General features: G+C 28.6%; 2 protein-coding genes across 4 annotated transcripts in view; one reads left to right on the forward strand and one right to left on the reverse strand.

The window, feature by feature from the left end:
* Positions 1–987: 987 nt before the first annotated feature.
* On the reverse strand, positions 988–4569 carry LOC107443410 (zinc finger protein 271-like). Its single transcript, XM_016057264.3, has one exon. It carries the CDS (start codon positions 3712–3714, stop codon positions 2512–2514), a length of 1203 nt encoding a protein of 400 aa, XP_015912750.1. The 5' UTR covers positions 3715–4569; the 3' UTR covers positions 988–2511.
* Positions 4570–4635: 66 nt separating this feature from the next.
* LOC107443405 (mitochondrial inner membrane protease subunit 2) overlaps positions 4636–23621 on the forward strand; it is a 132633-nt gene continuing 113647 nt past the window's right edge. The window contains exons 1-3 of one of the 3 annotated variants that reach the window (XM_016057255.3): positions 4636–4763; positions 7597–7746; positions 11995–12098. In XM_016057255.3, coding sequence (XP_015912741.2) covers positions 7615–7746; positions 11995–12098 — 236 coding nt within the window. In that variant the 5' untranslated portion in view covers positions 4636–4763; positions 7597–7614. Of the gene's footprint in view, positions 4943–7596; positions 7747–11994; positions 12099–23621 lie in introns of all 3 variants that reach the window. The other 2 variants (XM_016057254.3, XM_043044327.2) reach the window with 2 other exon arrangements.

Genomic DNA, 23621 nt, shown 5'->3' on the forward strand with positions numbered 1-23621 from the left:
AAAAAAAAAAAAAAAAAAAAAAAAAAAAAAAAAAAAAAAAAAAAAAAAAAAAAAAAAACGGTAAAGTAACAAGGTCTGAATAAGGATTATTAGAAAGGCGTTTTGGTCTAATCAGTTTAGCAAAAGTTGAATCAACTGCAGAAGGGTTAAATCCACGGTTAGCAGCAAGTGACCGGAGGAAGTTAAGTTCAGAGTTAAAAGAAGAAGGTAGGTACTTCATTTACGTCGCATTAGAGCTGCACAATGGGATGTTGGCGATGGTCTCGGAAACATCCCTGCTGAATGATCCGAGACATACCATTGCAATTTTGATGCTCTGCAGAGTTTATGGCTCCCTTGCTTTGGTAGCCCGACGACCTGCGCGAAAAGTCGAGCACTTTACGGTAGAACAGTTAAACGAATGTTTGAAATGTTTATAAATTTTAATTATGACATTTGCTAACAAAACTTCCCAATGGAAAATTTTACGACTTCAGATTTTATCTACTATAATTATTACTATTTTCAGTTTTAAAAATCCAGTTTACAATAAATCATGTTCTTAAATAAATTTTGTTACGAAATAAATATTTTTTTTCCGTCTACTATTTGGTTTCAGTATTTTACAAGTGAATTAATTAAACACAACTCATAAACTGCACAGTCAATAACAAAAACAGATAGATTAGATTATTAAAATTTCCACTATAGTTTTCATTAAAAAACCCCCCAGCTTTTTAAACAAACCATGTTACTTTAGATTTAACAGTATTTAAAATAAAACGAATAGCATAATTTCTTACCGTTTCAATCTTCAACAAATTGAGATGAGACTGCCCATATTTAATAATATAGAATTTATTTATTAAATAAAAACTAACATCATTTAGATATTTTATAAAAAATAAAAATATTATATTTTTACTTGTTTTTCGAGTTTTTTTTCTTTTTTAATTAACTGTTAGTAAATGTTCTCCTCTATTTCTTGATACATCAATTAAAAAAGTATTATTCGACATATTATTTATTACACAACACACAACCATTCTTACATAGCATGTTTTGAGTTGGTAAGAAGTGAAATTGATACTATTGATATAAAACAAACACTTTGTTTGAATTTTGTATCACATGAATGTAAATTATTTTAAATAGCTGTTAAACATCACTTAAATTAATTTACTTTCAATCACTTTGTCAAAATTAAACTGTCAAGACATTGTCAGAAACATTTGAATTGTATCCATTTTCATTCAGTATTAAGAAGGTCATATTATTGAATGATTAAATATGATTTTTGAAGGGGTATATGTCATTGTAAGTGCACATTGAAAATTAATTTTCATATTAAACTTATTCAAAAGACCATTAGCATGAAGCTTTTCCGCTTTTACCCAAAGCTTTTTTGTGTCATTGAAGATATTGTCACAGGTTTCACATTTCAAATAAATATTCCAATTTGTCAAAGTCGCTTTCACATGCATTTAATTTGGCTACCACTGCTGTACAATAGAAAAAAATCAACGTAAGCGACAAAAAATTCAAAATTGAGAATTTGGAATCTCTGTATGATAAACTACATGCTGCAAGAACATTTGATTCAAAAATAAATTTTGTTTTATCAGTTTTCTGAAATTCTATTTTAGCATTTATAGCATTAGCATAGAAAGAAAAAAGTTGTCAAGAAACTTTTCTCGGATTCCATCAGGAAGCACTTGCGTTGCTTTTTCGATTGCGTGGCAAAGGAGAGGAGCCATTTTCTCAGTGAAGGATCAAAATTGTGATGGTGTGTTTTTGGATCATCCTCAGGGATGTTTCAAAGAGCATCGCCAATAGCTCAGTAAGCAGTTTTAGAGCAAATTAAACAAAGTATCACTACTACTACATAACAAAAATCACAACTTAGAAATGTAGAGCTCAGATAATAATTATCAACAATTTTAATAACTAATTATTAGAAAACTTCTGATCAAGTGTTGATTAAAAGCTACAAAAAACTTCTAAAAGCACAGCAAAAGAGCACAAATAACAACACATAAGCTTTTGTATAAATAAAATACCAAATAAAGTAGTATGCAAATAGATCATAATTTTTTTGTAAGAAATTACTAACACATTAGTATAGAATAGGAGATCTAAAAATTAACATTGTATTTTTTAAAAGGAATTTAATAATATTTTTCACATTAGTGCTTCTAATGCAACTTTAAGTTTCAAATTTGAAAAACCTATTAAAAATTTAGTTTAATACTTTAAAAAATATTTTTTCTTCAAAATTTGGCAAATTACTACAGCTAAATCACAGTTTTTTCTTCTTCTAGAAAAAAAATCACATATTCTATCATTTATGAACAAGTGCTGCAGTAAATAATTTATTTACATGAAATGCACAGCTAAAACAGCTGCACAATCATAAAATCATAATTGAAAAAGATAAAAACTATATATGAATGGTTTCTCATATCGTTCCTTAATAGCTTATACATTATAAAATACCCTTATACTACTTTTCAAAAAGAATGTTCTGCTTAATCACACTACATGAATATATGTATCTTTTGAATGAACATGAGAGTGCTTTTTTAATTGAAATTTTAATGCAAAAGTTTTATCACACATGCTACAGGAAAAAGGCTTTTGTCCAGTATGAACAAGAAAATGAGTTCTTAAATTTACTCTAAAATTAAACCTTTTATAACACACACTACATGAATAGGGCTTTTTTCCGGAATGAATAATACTGTGTTGCTTTAAAGAGGACTTCAGTGCAAAAGTCTTATTGCAAACACTGCATGAATAAGGCTTTTCTCCTGTGTGAATAACAAAGTGCTTCTTCACGGAGACTTTGTATGAAAATGTCTTATCACACACACTACAAGAATACTTCTCCGTATGAACAAGAGAATGTCTATCTAAATCATATTTACTTGCAAATGCTTTAGAACACACATTACACGAATAAGGTTTCTCTGTAATGTGAACTAGACGATGGTGCTTATCCAAATGTGCCTTTTGTGTAAAAATTTTTTCGCACATATTACAAGGATAAGGCTTCTCTCCAGTATGAACACGAGCATGTCTTTTCAAATTGCTATTTCTCGAAAATGTTCGATTGCATACGCTGCAAGAATATAATTTTTCTTCCGCATTATGGGCACGGACATGCTGATTGAAATTGCTCTTATTTATAAAACTTTTACCACAAATGTTACATGAATAAGGTTTATCTTTGGAATGAGCAAGAGAATGTTTATTTAAATCAACTTCACAAGTGAAACTTTTATCACACACACTGCATGAATAAGGCTTGTCTTCTGCATGAACACGAGAATGTTTATTCAAATTGCCTTTTTTCGCAAATTTCTTATTGCATACAGTGCACAAATAAGGTTTTAAGTCTCTAGAAGTATGAACACGATAATGCTCATTTAAATTGCTCTTACGTATAAAACTTTTGCAACATATACTGCATGAAAAAGGTTTCTCTGTCATATGAATGCGATAATGTACGTGCAAATCGCCTCTTCGTCTAAAATTTTTGTTACATGTGCTGCATGAAAAAGGCCTCTCTCCACTATGAATAAGAGAATGTTGAACTAAATTTTTCTTTCTTGTAAATGTTTTATGGCACTCATTGCACGAATAAGGTTTCGCTGCAGATTGACTGCAAGAACTATCTTTAGTTGCAAGTGAATTATCACAATCATTTGTAGTTTCATTTTCCGTGTTTTCCATCTTAAAACAAATGTGTATATATATATATATATACTGCTATTTAGCATGAAAACGAAACTGTAGAGCTAATTAATTTTAGAGGATATTTCTGCAACGGTATATGTTCACGCTAACTACAATCGCCAAGCTGTAGTAATCTTTTAATTTGCAGTAAAAAAATTTAAAAAAAAAAAAAACGAACTTCGAGTAGGACACGTTGTGGGATGCTTTTTTCTTAGTTACTTGCAGACTGTAAGTCACCAAACCTTGACGTTTATTTGGGCTTTGATACCGATGCGAAAATCTTCCTGAATATTCAGTTGTAATAGATTGTTATACAATGTTTAGCTGCAAGTCTAATTTTTCTTACATGTAAATGGTTTATGACACACTCCACAAAAATAAGATACATCGTCAAAATGAATAAAATAGTTTATATTAAAATCACTATTCCAATTAAAATATTTACCACACACTCAAGAATAAAATTTCTTTTCAAAATGAATAGAAAAGTGCTTTACTAAAGTTCTTTTCAGGCAAATTTTTATCACACACATTGCATAAATTTTGTCATAGACATAGAGGTAACCCATTTTTTTTTCAATTTAATTGCGCGTAAGTAAAAATGTTTTTTTAGCAAATGTCTTGTTTTCCTACAAACAATGTGGTTCTCTTTAAATAAAAATTACTGATAGTGTTTTCTTCATCAAAGCTAAGTCAGAAATGCATCCCACTAAATGACTGTTTAGATTAGAAATTAAGAAACAGAAATATCAAAAAATCCTGTATCAAATATTAAATTCTAATATCGAAACTTGGTAAACAAAAACTAGATAGACAAGTATCGAAACAGGGTAGTTAATAGCCTTGTTTTTGTCCAACTTAATCCTTAAAAAAATTTTAAATGGTTTATAAGCCTGTCTAAATTTTAGACTACGATAACTAAACCCTCGGCCTGCTTGGTTTTAAAAATTTCTGTTATACGATTTCAAGAGATGGCAATACTGCAGTTTGTTTTGTCTTCTGCTATTTTTCGTGAAAATTTTTAGCGGTAATTTATAAGTTCTTGAGTGAGTTCCTCCTTAACCAGATTTCATTGCTATTTACGCCAATTTAAAATCCCTCACCAATTTAAACATTTACTTAATTTTTGATTGTACAGGACAAATACATCGTTTAATAATTTTTAGTCAACTTTTACTTCTGTGTTTTAAAACTGTCGAAGACTGTATTTATAGTTTAATATTTTGTATGTCCTTTTCATATTTCTACGTTGTATTAAGTTTGTATAAGTTATTTATTCTTTGTTTTTTTATGCTAAATGAGATTGTTTTAGGATGGTAAAGAATTGTGGTCCAGAACACTCGAACAAATACAAGTGCGGGGAAAAAAATCGGAAGTTGCAAATAGCGTTTTATTGCTAGGCTATAATTTAATCAGGGTGTATTTTTGTTTGAAGTCTGATCTTTAACTTCGTGTGTTTATTTTTCGCATTTTACTAAGCCAAGAGACACGCATGTTTTGAACAAACAGCTCGATTGTGATAACTGAAAATTAACCGCGAGAGCGCTCCATCCTAAAAAGTTACACCTGCTGGCCCCTGGGGTATCTCATACTTCAATTCTTGAAATTCGATTCAAATAGCGTTATCCATTTTTTAAACAGTTCTTAATTTATCATAACTGAATAGAACTTGAGTGATTAGAGAAATGTTTTAAAAATAAGTTTATAAACAAGTAAAATTCGTTCATTTGAAAATTCTAGTAAAATAAACATACCACTAAGTTTAATTACATAACTAATATAAAACAATCACCATGAACAAATCGTGTGTTTGTAGCATGTATTTATTGTGTATTTTTAAAAAAATTTTTTTTGGCATTTTCTTCCATTTGAACTTTGTCAATCAAATGTCATGGACTCATTTGAAACACATACCCTTCTTTTGCATACAGTATTTTTTAAATTTTTCTTTTTATAACCGTCGTTGAACAGCCGACTCAATTTTCGGGTTTACGATTACTAATGTTCAACTCCGTAGCCTTGTAATTTTGAACCCATCCAGAAGACTAGGAAACTTCTAGATCAGTACCCCCAGAGGTATTGATTTGTCATGGGAACATGGAGGACATTATGAGTCGACGGATTTAACGTGCATCAGTCAGCATTTACTACACGGAGAGTCTTCGACCGGCAGGGATCGAACCCACGACCTCTTAGGCATGGGCCCAGTGCCCTACAAACCAGGTTATCCCGGCCCTGCATGCAGTGTTTAAACTTCTCAGTTTAGTCTCAATCTCAAATTGTCATTCTAGGCAACTTTTTATTAACTTAAATAGAAAATCCTTTAAAAACAGATGCTTGCTTCTATATTTGAACAGGGATTAGCAGTTGAAGCTGAAATAAATCAAGCATTTATTGCAGCAAAATTCAGGGCAGAAGAGAAACGTTATTATTAGCACACCTATTAGTTATTCTGGTAATTGCATGGTTTGCTAAAAGAGATTTAAAATGTAAAAATCTTGCAAGCAGAAATATTTGAAATGTTATGCAATAGAAGTTAATTTCTCTTACACACATTCCATATGAAAAAAAACAAAAAACAAAAAAAAAAACCACACACACACAACTATACACATGAGGCGTGCCATAATCATATTTCTACAAAATAAGCTAATCAATCCTTTTCTAAAACTCTTATTTTAAGTGGAAACTTGTTCAAAAAGTCAATTAGACAGTTAATACTAAATGCAATGGGGAATTTTGGCTTCTCAAGTTAGGAATATAATATTTTTTTTTAATTTTTAAATTTGAGATCTGATGCATCTCAAGTCCATTTTCGCAGGTTGAAATTGGATTTGTCAATTTAACTTCTACTAAACATTTGTCTAAAAATTGTCCAGATTTTCACATAATGCAGAAATCATATCAAAAAATTTTAAAACCTGTTTTTTATTCAATAGTCTTAAATTACAAACACTTTAAAACAAGAGTTTCAAATGAAATGGCATTTACCATAGTTATGTTGTCAATTATTTTTTCTCTCTATTAGGAATATTCAACTTTTTTATAGAGCTGGGCTATGATACACCCCACAAGCATCACATGGGCTAATTAATAAGGGTATATGCAGGACGTTATTTAGAAAAAAGGAGAAAATATTGTTTGAACTTTGTCATTGCATTAGTTGACATATATTATCTAGGTCTTGTGCAGGGTCTTAACTAGGATTTCATTTTGGCAGGAGTTCACATTTTAGTTTATTGTTTGACTGAATAACTCTTTGAATCACATTTTCTTTATTGTTTAAATTACATTTTTTACAAAATTATTTTAACTCATTTGTTCACATTTTTGTACCAACTGTAAGGGATTTATCGCATTCTTCAGCCTGAAGACTTTTAAAGCATAACATTCAGGATATATCAGATTCAATTAATTATTTGTAGCTTAAAACTTCTATTTTATTTTGATAAAATAAATTACATAATTACAATTATCTCATAAAATAGCTAAAAATGTATCAGCTCTACACATCTTTATTATATTCGATACATTGTTTCTGGTGATCATAGCAACATCTTCAAACTCTCCCTGTTACTATCAAATATCAGTCCTCTTTCACTTCATAGGGTGATAACCATACACAGAGTGTTTACCCTATTTTCTTAATCTTCATTATAGCAATGCACAAATTAGAGACATGAATTTATCGAAGAAAGTTTCTCCATTCATCAGCACACAGAAAACTGGTTTGTTGTAGAGGAAAGCAACCAGTTTCTGCATAAAACTGATGTTTGGTTCTATACTTAAACAATTGATCTGAAATTTCATTTTGTTATGGTTATAAAATTTGTAACTATATTTTTGTATGTTTATTAAGTGATTCTTATTTTCTTTTAGTCAAAAAGGAAGCATAAAATGGCCCAGACCAGTAAATGGGGAATATGGCTTAAAAATGCAACCAAGAATCTCCTTTTTAGTGTGCCTGTTGTTGTTGTATTTTTGGATAATGTGGGATATGTTGCCAAAGTAGAAGGTATATCAATGCAAGTAAGAAATACCACAAACATTTTTTTAAATCTATTATATAGTATCTGTTTGTATAAAATATGTATTTTTTGTGAGTTGAAATCAGTTGTGTAATGCGCACTAGTTTGGTACATTGCTTACAACATTTTAACACTAGTTACTGCTACAGACAGGGATATATCTTAGGAATTTCACCTGGATATTCAGTTACCTGGCTGTAGTATACTTCTTTTTTTCTTTTAGTATTCATTTTTTTATTAATCAACTGTTATTATTTCATCTTGTTTTGAAATTTGCTTTACTAAGTTTTTTTTATGAATTTTAATTTTTGTTTAAGTTCAACTTGGTACTCTCTGAACTCCAGCCATCAACAATACCAATATAGCCTGACGTGCCACACATCTGGATCACAATACTTAAAAATTTACATTGTATTTTAAAACTTACTGAATGCATAAATCTTTCATAATATTAATTAAAACATTTTTAATTAAAACATTTTTAATGACTGATTTACATAATAAAATTGAATATTAAAAATGGAATTATGGATATCTATCTTGCTCTCCAAATGAAAATTTGAGGATATTTTAAAATTGCTGATTTGAAATAAAATGTACCCATGTTGGCATAATTTGCATGTTACTGGGCAAATAGATCAAAATACTCAATTTTTTTTATAAGAAGGAAGATAAGACAGCCTTCCCTGTCTGGGAAATTGTTTACAATAGTGCAAAAAATATGAAAACTGTTTTTTTTTATTTTTTTAAATTAACTGTTTTTTTTAACGATAAATTTGAAATTCTATAGGTGGAGGTGGCATGACCACTCTTCAGTTTGGTATTAACTTAAATTATCAAAGATATTCAGATGAAACAATTGAGGATAATTGAGGTTTTACTGTAGTGTTCTATTACTTAAATTACATTTCGGTGGAGGTGGCATGACCACTCTTCAGTTTGGTATTAACTTAAATTATCAAAGATATTCAGATGAAACAATTGAGGATAATTGAGGTTTTACTGTAGTGTTCTATTACTTAAATTACATTTCATTATGTCCTTTAATTTTATGGTATTAAATATTTAAATGCAAAATGAAGATGAAAATTATTGATCTATTACCACAATTTTAAAGCATATTTTGTGTTTATTTCTTATTTTATTTATAAATTACAGTTGAACCTTGATATTACTAATACGAAAGGAGAAACTAAAACATCTCGTGATTTTGAACATTTGTGATATTGAATGTTCCCCCCCCCCAACAATTTAATTAAAATAATTACTATACTGATATTTTAAAAGATGCTCAACAAGTATTCACTTCAAAAAAAAAAAAATATTTATTTCAAGCAATATATTTTCTTTTCATTTGATTTGCAGGTTTTGCTAATCTGGTCATCTTCTTTTCTGACATATCTCTAGATCCCTTTGCCTCTTTTAATATTTTTGATTTATCATAATCACCATATATGAAACATTACAGTCCAAGGCAGTGCTGTATTTGTAAAAAAAAAATAATGATTTGGGGGAATTAATCTTTTTATAGGGTGTATGTCATAGTTAACTGATTTTTGTTAGGCCAAGCAACGACCAGTTTAAATTACTTGGCCAGCATTAATTTTTAAAAAAAGCAGAAATTTTTTTTTAAAAAAAAGGGGGTTTGCTGCCAATTTGCATTATTTTTATGTTTGATATATTTCGTCATAAAAGCTATTGATAAATAATTGTTTAATATAATAAACTATCTAAATTTCTATTATATATAACTGAGTTAGCACACAATGGACAATTACAGTCAAATTTTTTTAAAATTTTAATGCATTCAGAATCCCTCAAAACTCCCAGAAAACATTTTATTACTTTTCTAAGAAGGCTATTTATTTAGTTATTTTCAATCAAAAAACGCTTACTTTCGTTTTCGCCTGAAACGGGGAGTCACGTGATTATTCACGAACTGACGTCACACGTGTCCATCTCCCGTTCACTTACAATAGCTGTGCTGTGAAAAGCAATACGTTCTTGCTTTCGTTTAAATTTTCTAATTAAATCCAACTATTTTAGATGATCTAAAGCTATCTGAATAAAAAAATTGCGCCTTAATATCGCTTAATAAAAATGTGGATTTGATATAACGTATTTTTATAATGTTAAATTTCAGTGGTACCCACTGAAACATTGTTAATACTTGACGAAATTTTCTAGCTCGGAATATTTAAGATTTTTTAGTTCAATAAAAAAAGTGCATGGTATTGCTTATAAATGATGCGTTATAAATACAAAATAACTTCGTTTTTTCATNTTTTTATTAAAATTACTTTTTTTAAAAATATAATAGGTAATGCCACAGAAAGTATATTTAGATTATAATAAAATAATAAAATTCTAGTTTTTAATATTCTATTTAAAAAATTAGCAGTTTTCAAAGAATAATAAAAACTGTTTTTTTCCTCTCAAAAAATACGGTTAATGTTTTATGAATTTTTTTCCTTTCTCTCCTGATTTTTTTGAAAGTTTTGAGTTAAAAGCACATTTTTTACCAACTCTGCATCTATTCATTATTAATCAATTGTAACATTACATTTAATTAACGGTATACAATAAAGGTCCTGTAACTAATTAAGTGTAAGAGGCCAAACAGCGGTATACAATAAAGGTCCTGTAACTAATTTAGTGTAAGAGGCCAAACAACGGTTTTATTTTTCGGGCCTGTATAAGTGAGGAGTTATTCCGCCGCTTCCTGAAATGCCTCAAAACAAACGATAAAGGACCGTATTGTACTTGCCTTTTGCCGTTATCCTACCTAGAATGCCAGCTTACGGCCTTACGTTTGCCGTGAGGTGTGTGCTTACTGGGCATATATGAAACATTACAGTCCAAGGCAGTGCTGTATTTATAAAAAAATAATAATAATTTGGGGGAATTAATCTTTTTATAGGGTGTATGTCATAGTTAACTGATTTTTGTTAGGCCAAGCAACGACCAGTTTAAATTACTTAGCCAGCATTAATTTTTAAAAAAAGCAGAATTTTTTTTTTTTTAAAAATAGGGGTTTGTTGCCAATTTGCATTATTTTTATGTTTGATATATTCGTCATAAAAGCTATTGATAAATAATTGTTTAATATAATAAACTATCTAAATTTCTATTATATATAACTGAGTTAGCACACAATTCTTTATTAGCACTTGAAAAGTACTATGCAATTCTTATTTGTTAAGCACATTGCCTTGATAGCTAAAAGATAGAAAATATATAGATGCATATACACAAAAAAAGATACAGATTTGTTTTGTTAAGAGCTTAGTAGTAAGAGAAGTTCACATTTGTATTAACTTATTTTACTTACTTTAAAATTATTTTTATTCAAATAAAAAGTGAATTTCCTAAGCCCCTCTTTTTCGTTATTGCTCGAAGATAATTATTTGATCTTAGATTGGTTGCCTTGCTTACCAGACTCTAAAATATGTAAAGCAGAGTTATAATAAAAAATAATCATATTTAATATTTTTAAAATTTTACAAACCACATGAAATTAACTAAAAGCAACTTTATCTAAAGATTTCACACTAATTAAATATTTGTAAATTCAATTTAAATATTTACTTTAATTACTTATCTTTTCAACAACGCCAGAAATTTTAAACGCTATAAACGTTTCCGAAATTAAGTTTTTTTTACTGGAACTATTCTTATATTTTCATTGCGTTTGTTTACAGATGAGCCCTAAAATTGCACCAATTGGATTTGAAAACTCGCTTGCTCTTTTGAATATAATTAGTACAATCGACACTTCTGTCAGAGTGAAATTTTTTTTTCTCAGAACCGAGTAGAAATGTTTTTTTCACTTTGTGACATTTTTTTTTGGATTCATTAAATTAATGTATTTTTTGTTATTTGATTAGCAAATATTATTATGTATACACACATCTTGCATGTCTACATCTTAAAACTGAATTGTTCAATAATATCTTTTCAACCTGGCAATCTGTTTCTTATTGAGTTTTCTGAATTAAAATTTAAAAAAGCATCTAAAATTCTTCAGAAATTAGGACAAGAAGTTTTTTGTAAAATCGGGTCCCTGAGAATTATATTCGAGTAAAGAGTTTTTCTCCTAAGAGCAACATCACAAACGAAAAGAGCATTTCGATATTTTTGTGACATCAAAACATTTGTTTAAATTAAAGATCCATGATATCATGGTTCAACTGTAAAATAGAATTTTGACTTTGATATTTACTGTAACAATTATTTTAATTTTATATAGCCTGCTTTGAATCCTGAAGAAGATAAAACAAATGATTATGTGTTACTAAATAAATGGGTGATGCGCAAGTTTGAAGTTAAGCCTGGTGATATAGTAGCATTGACGTAAGTCATGTTTATTTTTTATTTACTTATGCTTTGTTTTCTAACTCAATATAGGTGCTTTACAAAAGCAGTTTTTGATGTGTTAGACCCCCTTTCATTGTCAAATATAGAAGAACTATGATTATCTGAAGCTGTTTAATCTGAATACCTGTTAAACCAAAGTAGATTCAAAAAATTCATTTTTTAAAATATGTTAAAAAATATTTTACTATCTCTCTAATCAAAATGTTTTGATTATTTAAAGTAGGTTTGATATAAATAAAAGAAAACAGGTTTAATCATTCCTCTCAGTCGTAATCCTTTTATCTCAGCTTGTCACAATTTATTTAGAGCAATTGAGTCCTTTGTGCATAGATTGAAAGAGAAAAGGCAACAAATTGTTACCTCCTTGATTGTGGTTAATGTTTATTTTGGGATTTTTCCTGCTGTAAAAAGATAAAGTCTTGTATTAAAAAGAAAAAGAATTGAAAGGAGTAAAAATAGAATAATTGATTAATATGAAATTTTAATTTTCAAATATAATTTCTTTTTCTAATTTTATTAATATTTGCCTAGATTTAGTTAGATAAGAGGCTTTCTAATTAAATTCTCTTTTTATTGAATGAATACATAGAATTGATCATTTTATGTGAGTAGCAAAATATGGTTTTGTTATGGGTTTTGAAAAGGAATTCAAAAAGTTATAATTTTTGTTGCGTCATCCATTTTTTCCCATTATCATTAGTTTGGTTTTGTTTCTTGCCTATTCTAGTTTTTATTTTTGCTTAAAAGAAACTTATTTTGTTATCTGTGCAAGGGAAATATAGTATCCTAGTGCAGTGATTATTCTTTTTATGTGTTATAGCAGTGTTCCCCAACCCGTGGACCGGTACCGTGGATCAAATGGTACCGGGCCGCCCATTTAATTCAAACTGAATTTAAATTCCTAGGCTTATACCCCAAATTAAAAATATCTGTGTTCCATTAAAATTTTATTTATTTAAAAAACTTGGCACTCGAAGGTAGTGACATAAATTTTTTAATGTTTTAAAAAGTAAAAAAAAAAAAAAGAAATTAGTTTTAATTAAAAAAAAATCAATCATCATAACTGTAAATATCATAAATTAAACACGAAAACACGGCGCGATATTTACATTGAATAAACTGGAGACAAGCAACACACTTCGGGTGTCATTGCCTCTGATTACCCCCTGATGGAACCGTCTCATTGCAAAGAAACAAGCTCAGGGTTCTCATTGATTTTACGTTCTAGTAAGTAATAATGTTAAATCCCTTTATATTTATTTTTTTGGTGCAACTGTATTTTATTTTGAAGACATGTTTAAATACAATTAAATTAAAATTAATAAATCAAAATAATCTAAAATATAAACAATCAACGTCCCCTTCCACAGCGGGCCGTGTTAAAATTATCAAACGTTGACAGGTCCGCAGTGATAAAAAGGTTGGGGAACACTGTGTTATAGCACATTAAATATGCTAAAAATCGTAGACCAAACACAAAAATAAAGTTCGGTCACATAATTTTCGAAAGCAGAAAAAATTGGGATAAGCACCACAGAATTGTTCTGATGTGGAAGAAATTAACCAAACTTTGAAAAAAGTTAGCAAAAGTTGTTTTCAGTTCCGAATTATCACCAGAAATATAAACTACTTATGTGAATATCATATTACATACTTGATTTTCTTTGATGCAGTTGTGTGAGTTTTTGAATGTAATTGAAAGCTTTGATTCTTCAATTATAAGTCTTTTCTTATTTGTCTATCATTAAATGGAATACATATAAATGCACACATTAATTAGATGAACATAAGGAATTAGAGAGTTTGTTGACAACTGAGTATCACAGTTCATTTGTATATATTTTTTTCTTTTAAAAAATCTTGAAGCTTTTCTTTCCGTATGTTTTAGTTTTTAAAACTTAGTTTAAATTGCAATTTATTTTATTTCACATAAACTTTTGTAGATTTTATAGGTTTTAAATTTTAGCTTTTAGTAAAAGTAACATCTTTAAAAAACTGAAACATAAATTATTTACTCATGTGTAACTTTGAAATCTGAATTTATTCTGTTTTTAATTTGAACCTAAACTAAACTCAGTGGCATGACAGCCCATAGAGGGCCAGCCTACTGTGCCCATCTTAGTTTTCTTGACCTTGGGCTCTGGGATGCAGGAGCAGATGTTCCGGTTAGGTGGTCAGCCGAACGCAAAACCCCCAGTGTTTAGTTCCCTAGCACGCTTGGTAATCATTTATCGACCCACTGAAGGGATTAAAGGCTGAGTCAACCTTGCCCGACCCAAGGATCGAACCCAGGACCCGTGGCACGAGAGCTCGAAGCGCTACCACTCAGCCAGCGGGCGTCATTAATTTGGACCTACTTTTGCTATAAAAGGACCCAAAAGTTTGAAAATCACTGATAGTGAAAACGGAAAATGGAGCAAAGCTTTAGAAAGCTTTCTAAAGAATGTAAATAATAGAATAAACTTTGAAATCAGCAGACGATTCAGAATTATAGACTGCTTTTTGCAAAAAGTTTTTACAATAAAGAGTGAAAGAGTATTTCTGAGGCGAAAGTGTAACTTAAATTTAAAATTAATTATCTTCATATTTAAATGATGAAAGCATATTTTGTAATTGGACAAATTAAAACAAAGTTTTTATAGTATGGCATTATTATTTTAAAAAAAATATATATATATTGAAATTATGTTTAAAAAAAAAGATTTCCTCTATAATCTCAATATTTTGATTATTTGCAGTATGTCTAATATGAATAAAAAAAAGTAAATATAATTATTCCACACAGTTCTTATCCCTTTCTCTCATCCTGACTCAACATGTCAGACTACTGATGCCTGACTCAACTGGTTGAGCCCACTGTGCATAAATTGTACGACAAAGGACAACAACTTTTTACTTCCGTGATTCTAATTAATGTTTCTTTGTTCTTTCTCCTGATAAAAAAAGGATCAGATCATCTCATAAAAAGAAATCAAGTTAAAAGGATTAAAAATAGAATAATTGGGTATGAATTATTTGAAATTCATGGTCCAAGTGCTGCGATAACATGAAGCAAATTGAGTTATAGCAACAATCGAGTTATTGTACTTTGAGTTATTGCAAGTTGACTCTAATTCCTATAAATTATTTTCTTTAAAGTTATGTTGGCGTTTCAAGAAAAAATGTTTCTTGCAATTATATTATTAAAATACTTACTAAAAGCAAATTATTAATTAAAAATTAAAACTTTTTTGCAATTTTAATTTGAATATTGTCTAAAGTAGCTTCCTATTTGGATTTGAAATAAAGACTAGATTAACTACTAAGTACTTAATAATTGTTTTCATTTATACTACTTAAAATAAATGAATCCTTGAAAGTATTTTTTGTTAAATTTATAGCAAAAAATAATTTTTGTGACTTAAATGGAAATTTCCTGCAAAGGACTTTGGGCATTAATTAGTTACTAATAATTGACCAAAAGTTTAATTTATCTTTTGCTATTTATTTGGGATGTGGTGGATATTTAGTGTGAAAACAGCTTTTGCACTATTGTAAAGACTACAGGTCAAACTGTGACTTTATATTTGCTTGACCCTCTGTGATTTAAAGATTCATTTACGAATGCACCTCTAAGAAAGTTTTTATATATTTGATTTTGATTACTTATTTTTACTTTCTGATTGAATATTTTTGATTTGGATTACTTAGAAGAATTTTCAAATGCCTGCGTTTATAATTAATTTATTTTTAACTTTAAAATTAAATAAGTAAAATATTTTTTCGAAATAATGGGCATCCCACTCAGCAACTAAGCATTGATTGAAGTGTTTTGGCTGAATTTTTTTGGATTACTTAAAAAAGTTGCAATTTACTGTTTGTTATGTTTTTGTTTTATTGATATTTTTCTTATTTTTAACTATTGAAATTTCCATGATCTGGCAGTTTATATTTATTCCAACAGTTAAGTCTGATTACTGCAATTATCAATAGTTGCATTTTTTTAAAATGTCTAATGTTTCTAATTGAGTACGCAAAATTGAAATAATTTCTTATTTAAATTGACTAAATTAAGCATATAAGTAACAATCTGTATTTTACTTTGGATAACTTTCAATTTTTTTCTACCTAAACTATTGCTCAATAGGACTGGTCTTGTCTTAGTAGAAATTGATCTTCTGGGAGATATTTTTTATTTTTTAACTGTGGTAACATCAATCTAGCATTGAGGCTTCCATATTGTTATTGCCTTGAATATCTGTTTGCATTTCCAAGTGGTTGGTTGATTAAATTTTTTTTTCTTTTGCTCTTAAATTCACTCACCTCAATGATTTTATCTTGATATAGTTATCACTTACATTTCATTTTCATTCTATTGATTTCAGTTTGTAGAATACCAATTTTGTAGAGTCACGATGTCTCAGGGGATAGAGTGCTTGCGTCGCAATGAGGTGACTCTCAATGGGATAATAAATAAAAAAATTTGGAGACTGAAAATTGATAAGAGTGACTTGAAATTTTTAAATTATGTTTTCCCACTAGCTGTGTGTAAATTAATTTTCTGGTGATAAACATATTTTAATTTTTAATTATACCCATTTAGTTTTTTATTTATTCCAATACAATTGGTGTTGAAGCTTATTAAATACTATAATACTATAAATACTATATTTTGTACATGAATAATTAAAAATACTAGTGCAGAGAAATTTGAAATTATTATTTTTTCTTTAATGTATTCTGAACGAAACTAATTTACTCTTTATTGCATATTTAATTGACAAAGTGCCTCCGTATCTTTAAAATTCTGGGATGTGTAGCTTGAACAAAAATGACTATGCTTTTATTTTCTAGATAATTTTTGAATGATAATTTTTGAAACATTTTAGTTAGGAATATTTATTGTTTTAGTTATATTATTGATTTTGAACAATATTATTTATATATTTTACAGATGATTTGAGGGGTAAATATGAAAAAAAAAATCTGATTTGAGTCAAATAAATCCAATTTTGCAAATTTAAAAAAAAAATAAATCATGATTTTTGCCTGTCTTGCATGTAGTAAAATTCGCAAATATAAAAGATCCTTAAAAATTATACGTAAGAAATTTATATTTTTTTTAAAATTTAGGTTGAATTTTATCCAATGATACTAAAAAATTGGAATAAATCCTCATACCGTTACATCTGCAAATAAGCAATAAAAGAATTCTTCACTTTTTATATTTTACAGTTTATTCCCTTAATACAGCTTTTTAATTTATACTAGACGCAAGTTTAGGAATGTTTTAAAAATGTATCATAACAAACTTCCATCTGTGTGTTTACTTGCTATTTTAAAAAAATAAAAGGAAAATTTAGATGAAAAGTAATCTGGAAATGCTGTAATACTCTCTAAGTGTTTTTGTAATCTTCAGCAATTGCAGCCTTGCTGGAGGTTTTCTGCTACTTTCGGGTTTATAAAGAGTTATTCAGAGACGTTTAATATTAAAATAACATGATTTTTTTTTACATGGGTGTCTTTGGCATGGGGATATTGAGTATAGGTCCAAATGTTTTTTTTTTTAATAGTCAGAATTCTCTTATAAGTCTTTTAGTATTTAAGACAAAAAACAAAAATTTTAATGAATCTTCATCGATTTAAATTCAGTTACCTTAAAGACAAGTGAAGAAACAATAAAAAAATAATCTTTTTTCAGTTATTTTTAATAAGTGGAATTTTTTATTTTCTTTTGATTTTTGTGTGTGTGAAATTTAGGGAACTGTTGTAGCAATGTTTCCTGATTTCGTCCCTCCAAAGAAAATTTGATGCCTGCGACATCTATGATTTAGTTTATTTATACATTTTGATGTGTACTTTGTACTTTTATTTATGTCACACTAGAGCTGTACAATGAGCTATTGACTGGGAAGCTTCCCTGAGGACAATGTGAAATAATATGCAGTAGTTTCTCAAGGCAATACTCATTTCAAAGTAACAATATTTCCCCCCCCCCTTTATATTGAATAGTGTAAAAAAAAAAATTTGAAATAAACAAAAGCACTTATTGGATAGGCTGAATTCTTTATAATGGTTTTAGTTTATTTTTCTTAAAGAGGCATAGTAGTTTTGAAGCTTTATTGCTATTTATATTTAAAAAGTAAATTCCTTTTTGTTTCTAAGCATATTTTTTTTCTTCTTTAAAATGCATATAGTATACTTTTGAATCATTCTGATTTAACTCATTTTATTAAAGTAAGCTTTATTGCAGCTTTGACAAAACAAGCCATTGAAAATAATAGTTTCAATTCCTTAAGTTCATATCAATTAAAACTTTTTTATTTTCAAATTTTAAATTTTTTTTAAAATTTATAAAAAAGTGAGCAAAAATTGGTGTTTAAATTGTAATTAATAATGAATATATATTTAAAATTTAAAGCAAAAGAAAAAATTTTTGTGAAGGGTTAGGAAATTATAAAAAAAGTGAAAAAATTCAATTCAACTACTTGTTTTTGAGTTATTCTTTGCATTGAGTTACTCTTTGCTTTTTAAAAAATGTGGTTTTTGAAACAAATTTAAATAAACTTAATTTCAGAGGTAGAGTAATTTTAAACCAACCCAAATCTGTTTCTTTTAAAGTGCTGTGTAGTCTGTAATATTGTTTTAAATTGTTTTTAATTCCTAGTTTTTGTTGTAAAAATAATTTTTTTTTTTTGATACTTCATGAAACTCATCTTTCCTAAAATTCCAAATTTTCTCATAAAATTCCAAAAAGTTTTTATGCATACAGTAATTTATAATTTGAAATATTTTATTCAATATATTTATCTTTTCTTAAATATTGTTTAATAAATATAGATTAATTCAGTATACTTTTTTTAATTCTTTATTTATAATTCATCAAATAAAATTGATTTACGCCATAATTATTTCTGAAATCATGTACTATTAAGGAAGTTTATCTTTTATCATATTAAAATATTATTATTTTTTAAATAAAATAAAATGTACCGAGAGGTTTAAAAAACTTTTCTGATCCCATTAAATTTTTAGCTGAAAATGTGAATTCAGAGTTACTCTAAGCCAGTGTTTCCTAAATGGTGTTCTGCGGAACCCTAGGGTTTCGTGGAAGAGTGAAATGGGTTCTTCTTTTTATAACAGTGAGGAGTTTAGAAACCTCAGATTATATTTAAATCAGCCTATAATTTATAATTTATTTATTCTTCCGGTTGCTTTTGTGAAATTATTTCAAGTAAAATGCAATCAAAATAAATTAATTAAATTGAAATATAATAAATAAATATGTTTCCCTAATAATCATTTTCAACATTTATAGCAGTTCTTTTAAGTACCATAATTTGGATTATTTTATTTATTTTCAGATTATGTATATGCACTTAAGACAAAATCATATCTAGACTAAATTGAGCACAAGGACTACAAATTTAACTGTCATTTATAAAACCTAGTTTAAGGTGGTTAATGGTAAAATAATGAAACATCTTCATTCCACTAATTAAAGATTTAAAAATAGTCTTCTATAAGGCATAACGCTCACAATTACTTTAATGAACTTTATTTATGAAGTTGGATTCCGTCGAAGGAAGGTTGATTATTTAGGGTTCCATAGTAAAAAAAAAATTGGGAATCTCTGCACTAAGCTATGGTATTAGTAACTACTTAGAATAATAGATGTCGCCACTATGTGTTCTACACCGATAGTCTGTATTAGATATGCTTTTCTGCCTTTGTTGCAAAAAAATAAATAAATAAATAATTAAATTAAAAAAAAAAATTAGTAAAAAAATTAATTTAAAAGGAAAAGAAAACAGACGATGCCACTCTTTATTAATTTTCTTAATTACATTGAACATTACATTACTTAAGTAAAATGATATGAAGTGATTTTTTAATCTTTACAAATGTACTAGGCGTACAAATAGTTTGTACGCAACGCACATAAAAGAGTTTTATTTGTTGTTTAAAAAAATAAGTAAATAAATCTATAGTTTTAGTGAAGGTGTGTAAGTATAGTAAAGCAGCTACGACTATTTGACAGGATAGTGGATCCATAGAGTAGCTCTTGGAAGCTTTTCTATAGCAATTTGTGAATTACTAATGTTTGTGTTTTGAGATATTACATAGCAATTCAAGATTGTATTGGTTTTGTGTTATTTTGAATTGTTTTCCACCTCTATGGTATCAAACGATATCGTTCACTTGTCACCTCCCCTAATTCTAAATGATATTCAGAACAAAGTCAGAGCCATTAAATGATTGCAGTTTTCATTGATTCTGTGCTTTGTTCGTTGTTTATTTAATAACCAGTTTGGACTAAAATTTTTGATTTGCGAACATTATTTGTAGACCCTTTATAAGATTAAAATCTTTTATTGCATTTACTGCATTATAAGTTTTCCGTGAACTCTGCTTAAATTTTATTTCAGTGGATTTAGTGGAGTTTTTTTTGTTTGTTTTTTGTTTATTTATGATTTATCAATAATTCGATATAGTATTTCTCCCCCCGCCAGAGAGGTTTCTAGGGTTTACAGCACTCAAGGGGGGGGGGGGGNAGGGGTGGGGGGGGGCAAATTCAACTTTTTCGCTCCTTTGCAATTCGATGTCAGGCCGATTATTGCGTCATGCTTTTTAAAACCATTTTTTAAGTATTGGATTATTTATAAACTGAAATCAAAATGTAAATTGTGCATTGAAAAATTGTTCCAATCTTTAAAAATTGTTTCAATCTTTAAATGTTTTCTTTTAAGGAACGTAACTTGATAACTTCAAAAATGCTTCATTCGATTTTGTAAAAAATCAATTATTGTAGTGTCCATTACACTTAAGATGTTTTTGATCACGTTTCTAGTTTTTTATTAACTGAATAATAAGCGTTTATTCTAAAGTGAATTTTTCATTAAATTTGTCACCCTTTTGTAAAAAAATGAGTTTAAAAAATCATCTTACTTGCAGTGAGAACTACAAAAATAGTAGACATCGTGTTAAATATTTAAGCAAATATTAAGTAATTACTTATAAATATTTAAGCAAATCTGATTAAAAAATAAACAAACTAAAAAACTTAATTGGCTCACCATTAGCAAATTAAACAAATAGTATTCGAGGGAAGAAACTTTTTCTTTTCAAATTCATTTCTGATTATTGATTAGAGGTTGTACCCGTGGACTGATGTCCACTCTTGCCCATCTCTAGCTAGCCACTACCCGAACGTTCCGCTTCGGACATTTCCTATCCCCAATGTTCGGAGATAATTGACCCTTTGCGGTAGTATTTAGTTCATGCATAGTTCTCATACTGGTCAGAATTGGATTCCTGCAAGTGACGTCAATGTCGGTAAATCGTGGCAGTTGTCGATTTAGAAAGTTGATTTTCGAAACGCTCCGCCGTCGCATGAAAATATAACGTTTTTTTTGTTGCTAATTATAAGCTGTATTCATAACAGCTGTGAGTTATCAACAGTTATTCATAACTGTTAAGTCAAATTCAGCCCATCTTTGGCCAGCGCCCTCTATGCTGTTTCTATAAATGGTGCAAAACGGCACTATAAATAAGAGCCATAGTTTTGTAAAAATTAAAAGCTCTTGTGGTCTGATTTTTTGATATTTAAAAACTTGCTCCAGTGCTGCATCATCTGAGAGCATAGAAATTTGCTAAAATTGAGAATTATTCATTGATTTAAACAGTTTACAGCTTGATAAAAAAATCTCGCCGAATTGGCGATTTTTAAAGAGGTTTGATAAGGCCATTTGTCAGTTCTTAAGTCTGTGATAGTTATTGATCTCAAGATGGTATATGTAGTTTAAAATTATTGCTTTTCCTTAAATGTAAAACACTTAATAAACTGTAGTTTTTTTTCTAAAATTAGTTTTATTTTCCTTGGCTAAAGAGCTTTGAAAAACGCAGTTAAAAACTAACATTTCTAAATTCAGTTCGAAAACAAAAATTTTCAGCGACTGTCAAAAAGTTTTCTTTTGTGGACTTGTGTACTTAATCGCATGATAGATTGATAATTAACTAATTCACTGCAGTTTCATAAATTGTGAACTCAATTACATTGTGGTATTAAAACCTTTATATCCTCCTTTTAACGATGCGAACAACTATTATTTAAAGCATTAAAAAGCAATTTACCGAAGATGTGTCTCATTTTTTAAGAAACTTTTGGACAACTTTTGTAATAATGATATTGGGTAATGATCATAAACTGTAAAAAATAATAAAAATAAAAAATGCTGATGTATTTACTGTATTTTCTGAAGCTCTCCCCCCAATAACTATTTTATAGCGCTTGCCCTTAATCTTTTAGCTCTTTGTAAGTGTACAGAGGTTTTTGTTTCCTTGCCTTCTTTTTATTGCCCCTCTTAAATTTAGTATCTACCTTATCTGGGCCGTAAAACGAGCCCGCATTGGACAACTATAACTCTCCAACTCAGTAAGACCACTCTTTTTTGTTTTGTTTTGTTTATATTTAACATGAGGTTGAAAATTAAAAGTTACTCCCCAGACAAGAAATATCTTGCAAAATTATGTGTCGGTAAAGTATTAGGGCAATTAAATAGCCTCGAATAAGGGGTGCTGGGATTAAATCCCATTGTACTTCGTTTGATGGCTTAAAGTAATTATAGCTGTTTATTTCTTAAAAAAAGATTTAGTGTCGTTTGTGTGATTAAGAAAATGAACGTAAAGTGCTTAGGAAAAAAAAATATTCTTACATTTTCTTTGTCTTTACACATTTTTTTTCATTGTGGATATTTACGTTTTTTTTTTGCATTCTTTTATGTTTTATGCTGTATTTATTTAATTTATTATTTCTGTATAATTTGTTTTGTACGTAATTTGTATTTTTTCTGACGAAACTTCGATTTAGGGAATAGTAGTACGAATCGAGGATCGGAGGGAGATTTAAAGTAGACAGTTGGGTTTGCTGTGTCTTCGAACGTAAATGCCTCAGATTTCTTAAGACTTATTCAGAATTGCGGATTGTGGTATAAAGTAAAAAAAAAAAGGAAAAATCGGACCACTTTTAATAACTTTTGATCTAAAAAAGTCGTCTATTTAAAATTTGATTTCTCAGGAACATTACTCTCAATAAATCTGATTACTCTCAAATTTTGTATTTTGCCATGTAAAATTAGCTACTTTAAAATGATGTAGAAAATTGTGTGCCTGACAATTCAAACTTTTTTTCGACAATTATAAAATAAAATAATAAATATTTACTAAAATTTATTTTTTGCATGAAATTGTCTATAAATAAACGAATTTTACAATTGTGTGAAAAATTTTTTCAATTCGCTTGAAAATTTTTCGAAGTACACGCGTAAATTTAACATTAGGGGATTTAAATTTTGGATCGCTCTCCTGACCAAACTATTAGGACCATATTTTTTAGATCGCAGCTTCCCCTATATTTTGTGAGTCAGAAATCCTAATCCGTTGAAAGAGAAGGTTTGCTTATTCAGGGAAAGAACGTTTTTCTGTAATTTCGTAACTTAAAATATCGTGTGCACTAATTAA

Source organism: Parasteatoda tepidariorum, chromosome 4 (assembly GCF_043381705.1).
Source record: "Parasteatoda tepidariorum isolate YZ-2023 chromosome 4, CAS_Ptep_4.0, whole genome shotgun sequence".
Classification (NCBI taxonomy): Eukaryota; Metazoa; Arthropoda; class Arachnida; order Araneae; family Theridiidae; genus Parasteatoda; species Parasteatoda tepidariorum.

What these genes read in the sequence shown, in the direction of transcription:
- LOC107443410 (XM_016057264.3), bottom strand. Translation starts at nt 3,714, where the DNA reads ATGGAAAACACGGAAAATGAAACTACAAATGATTGTGATAATTCACTT.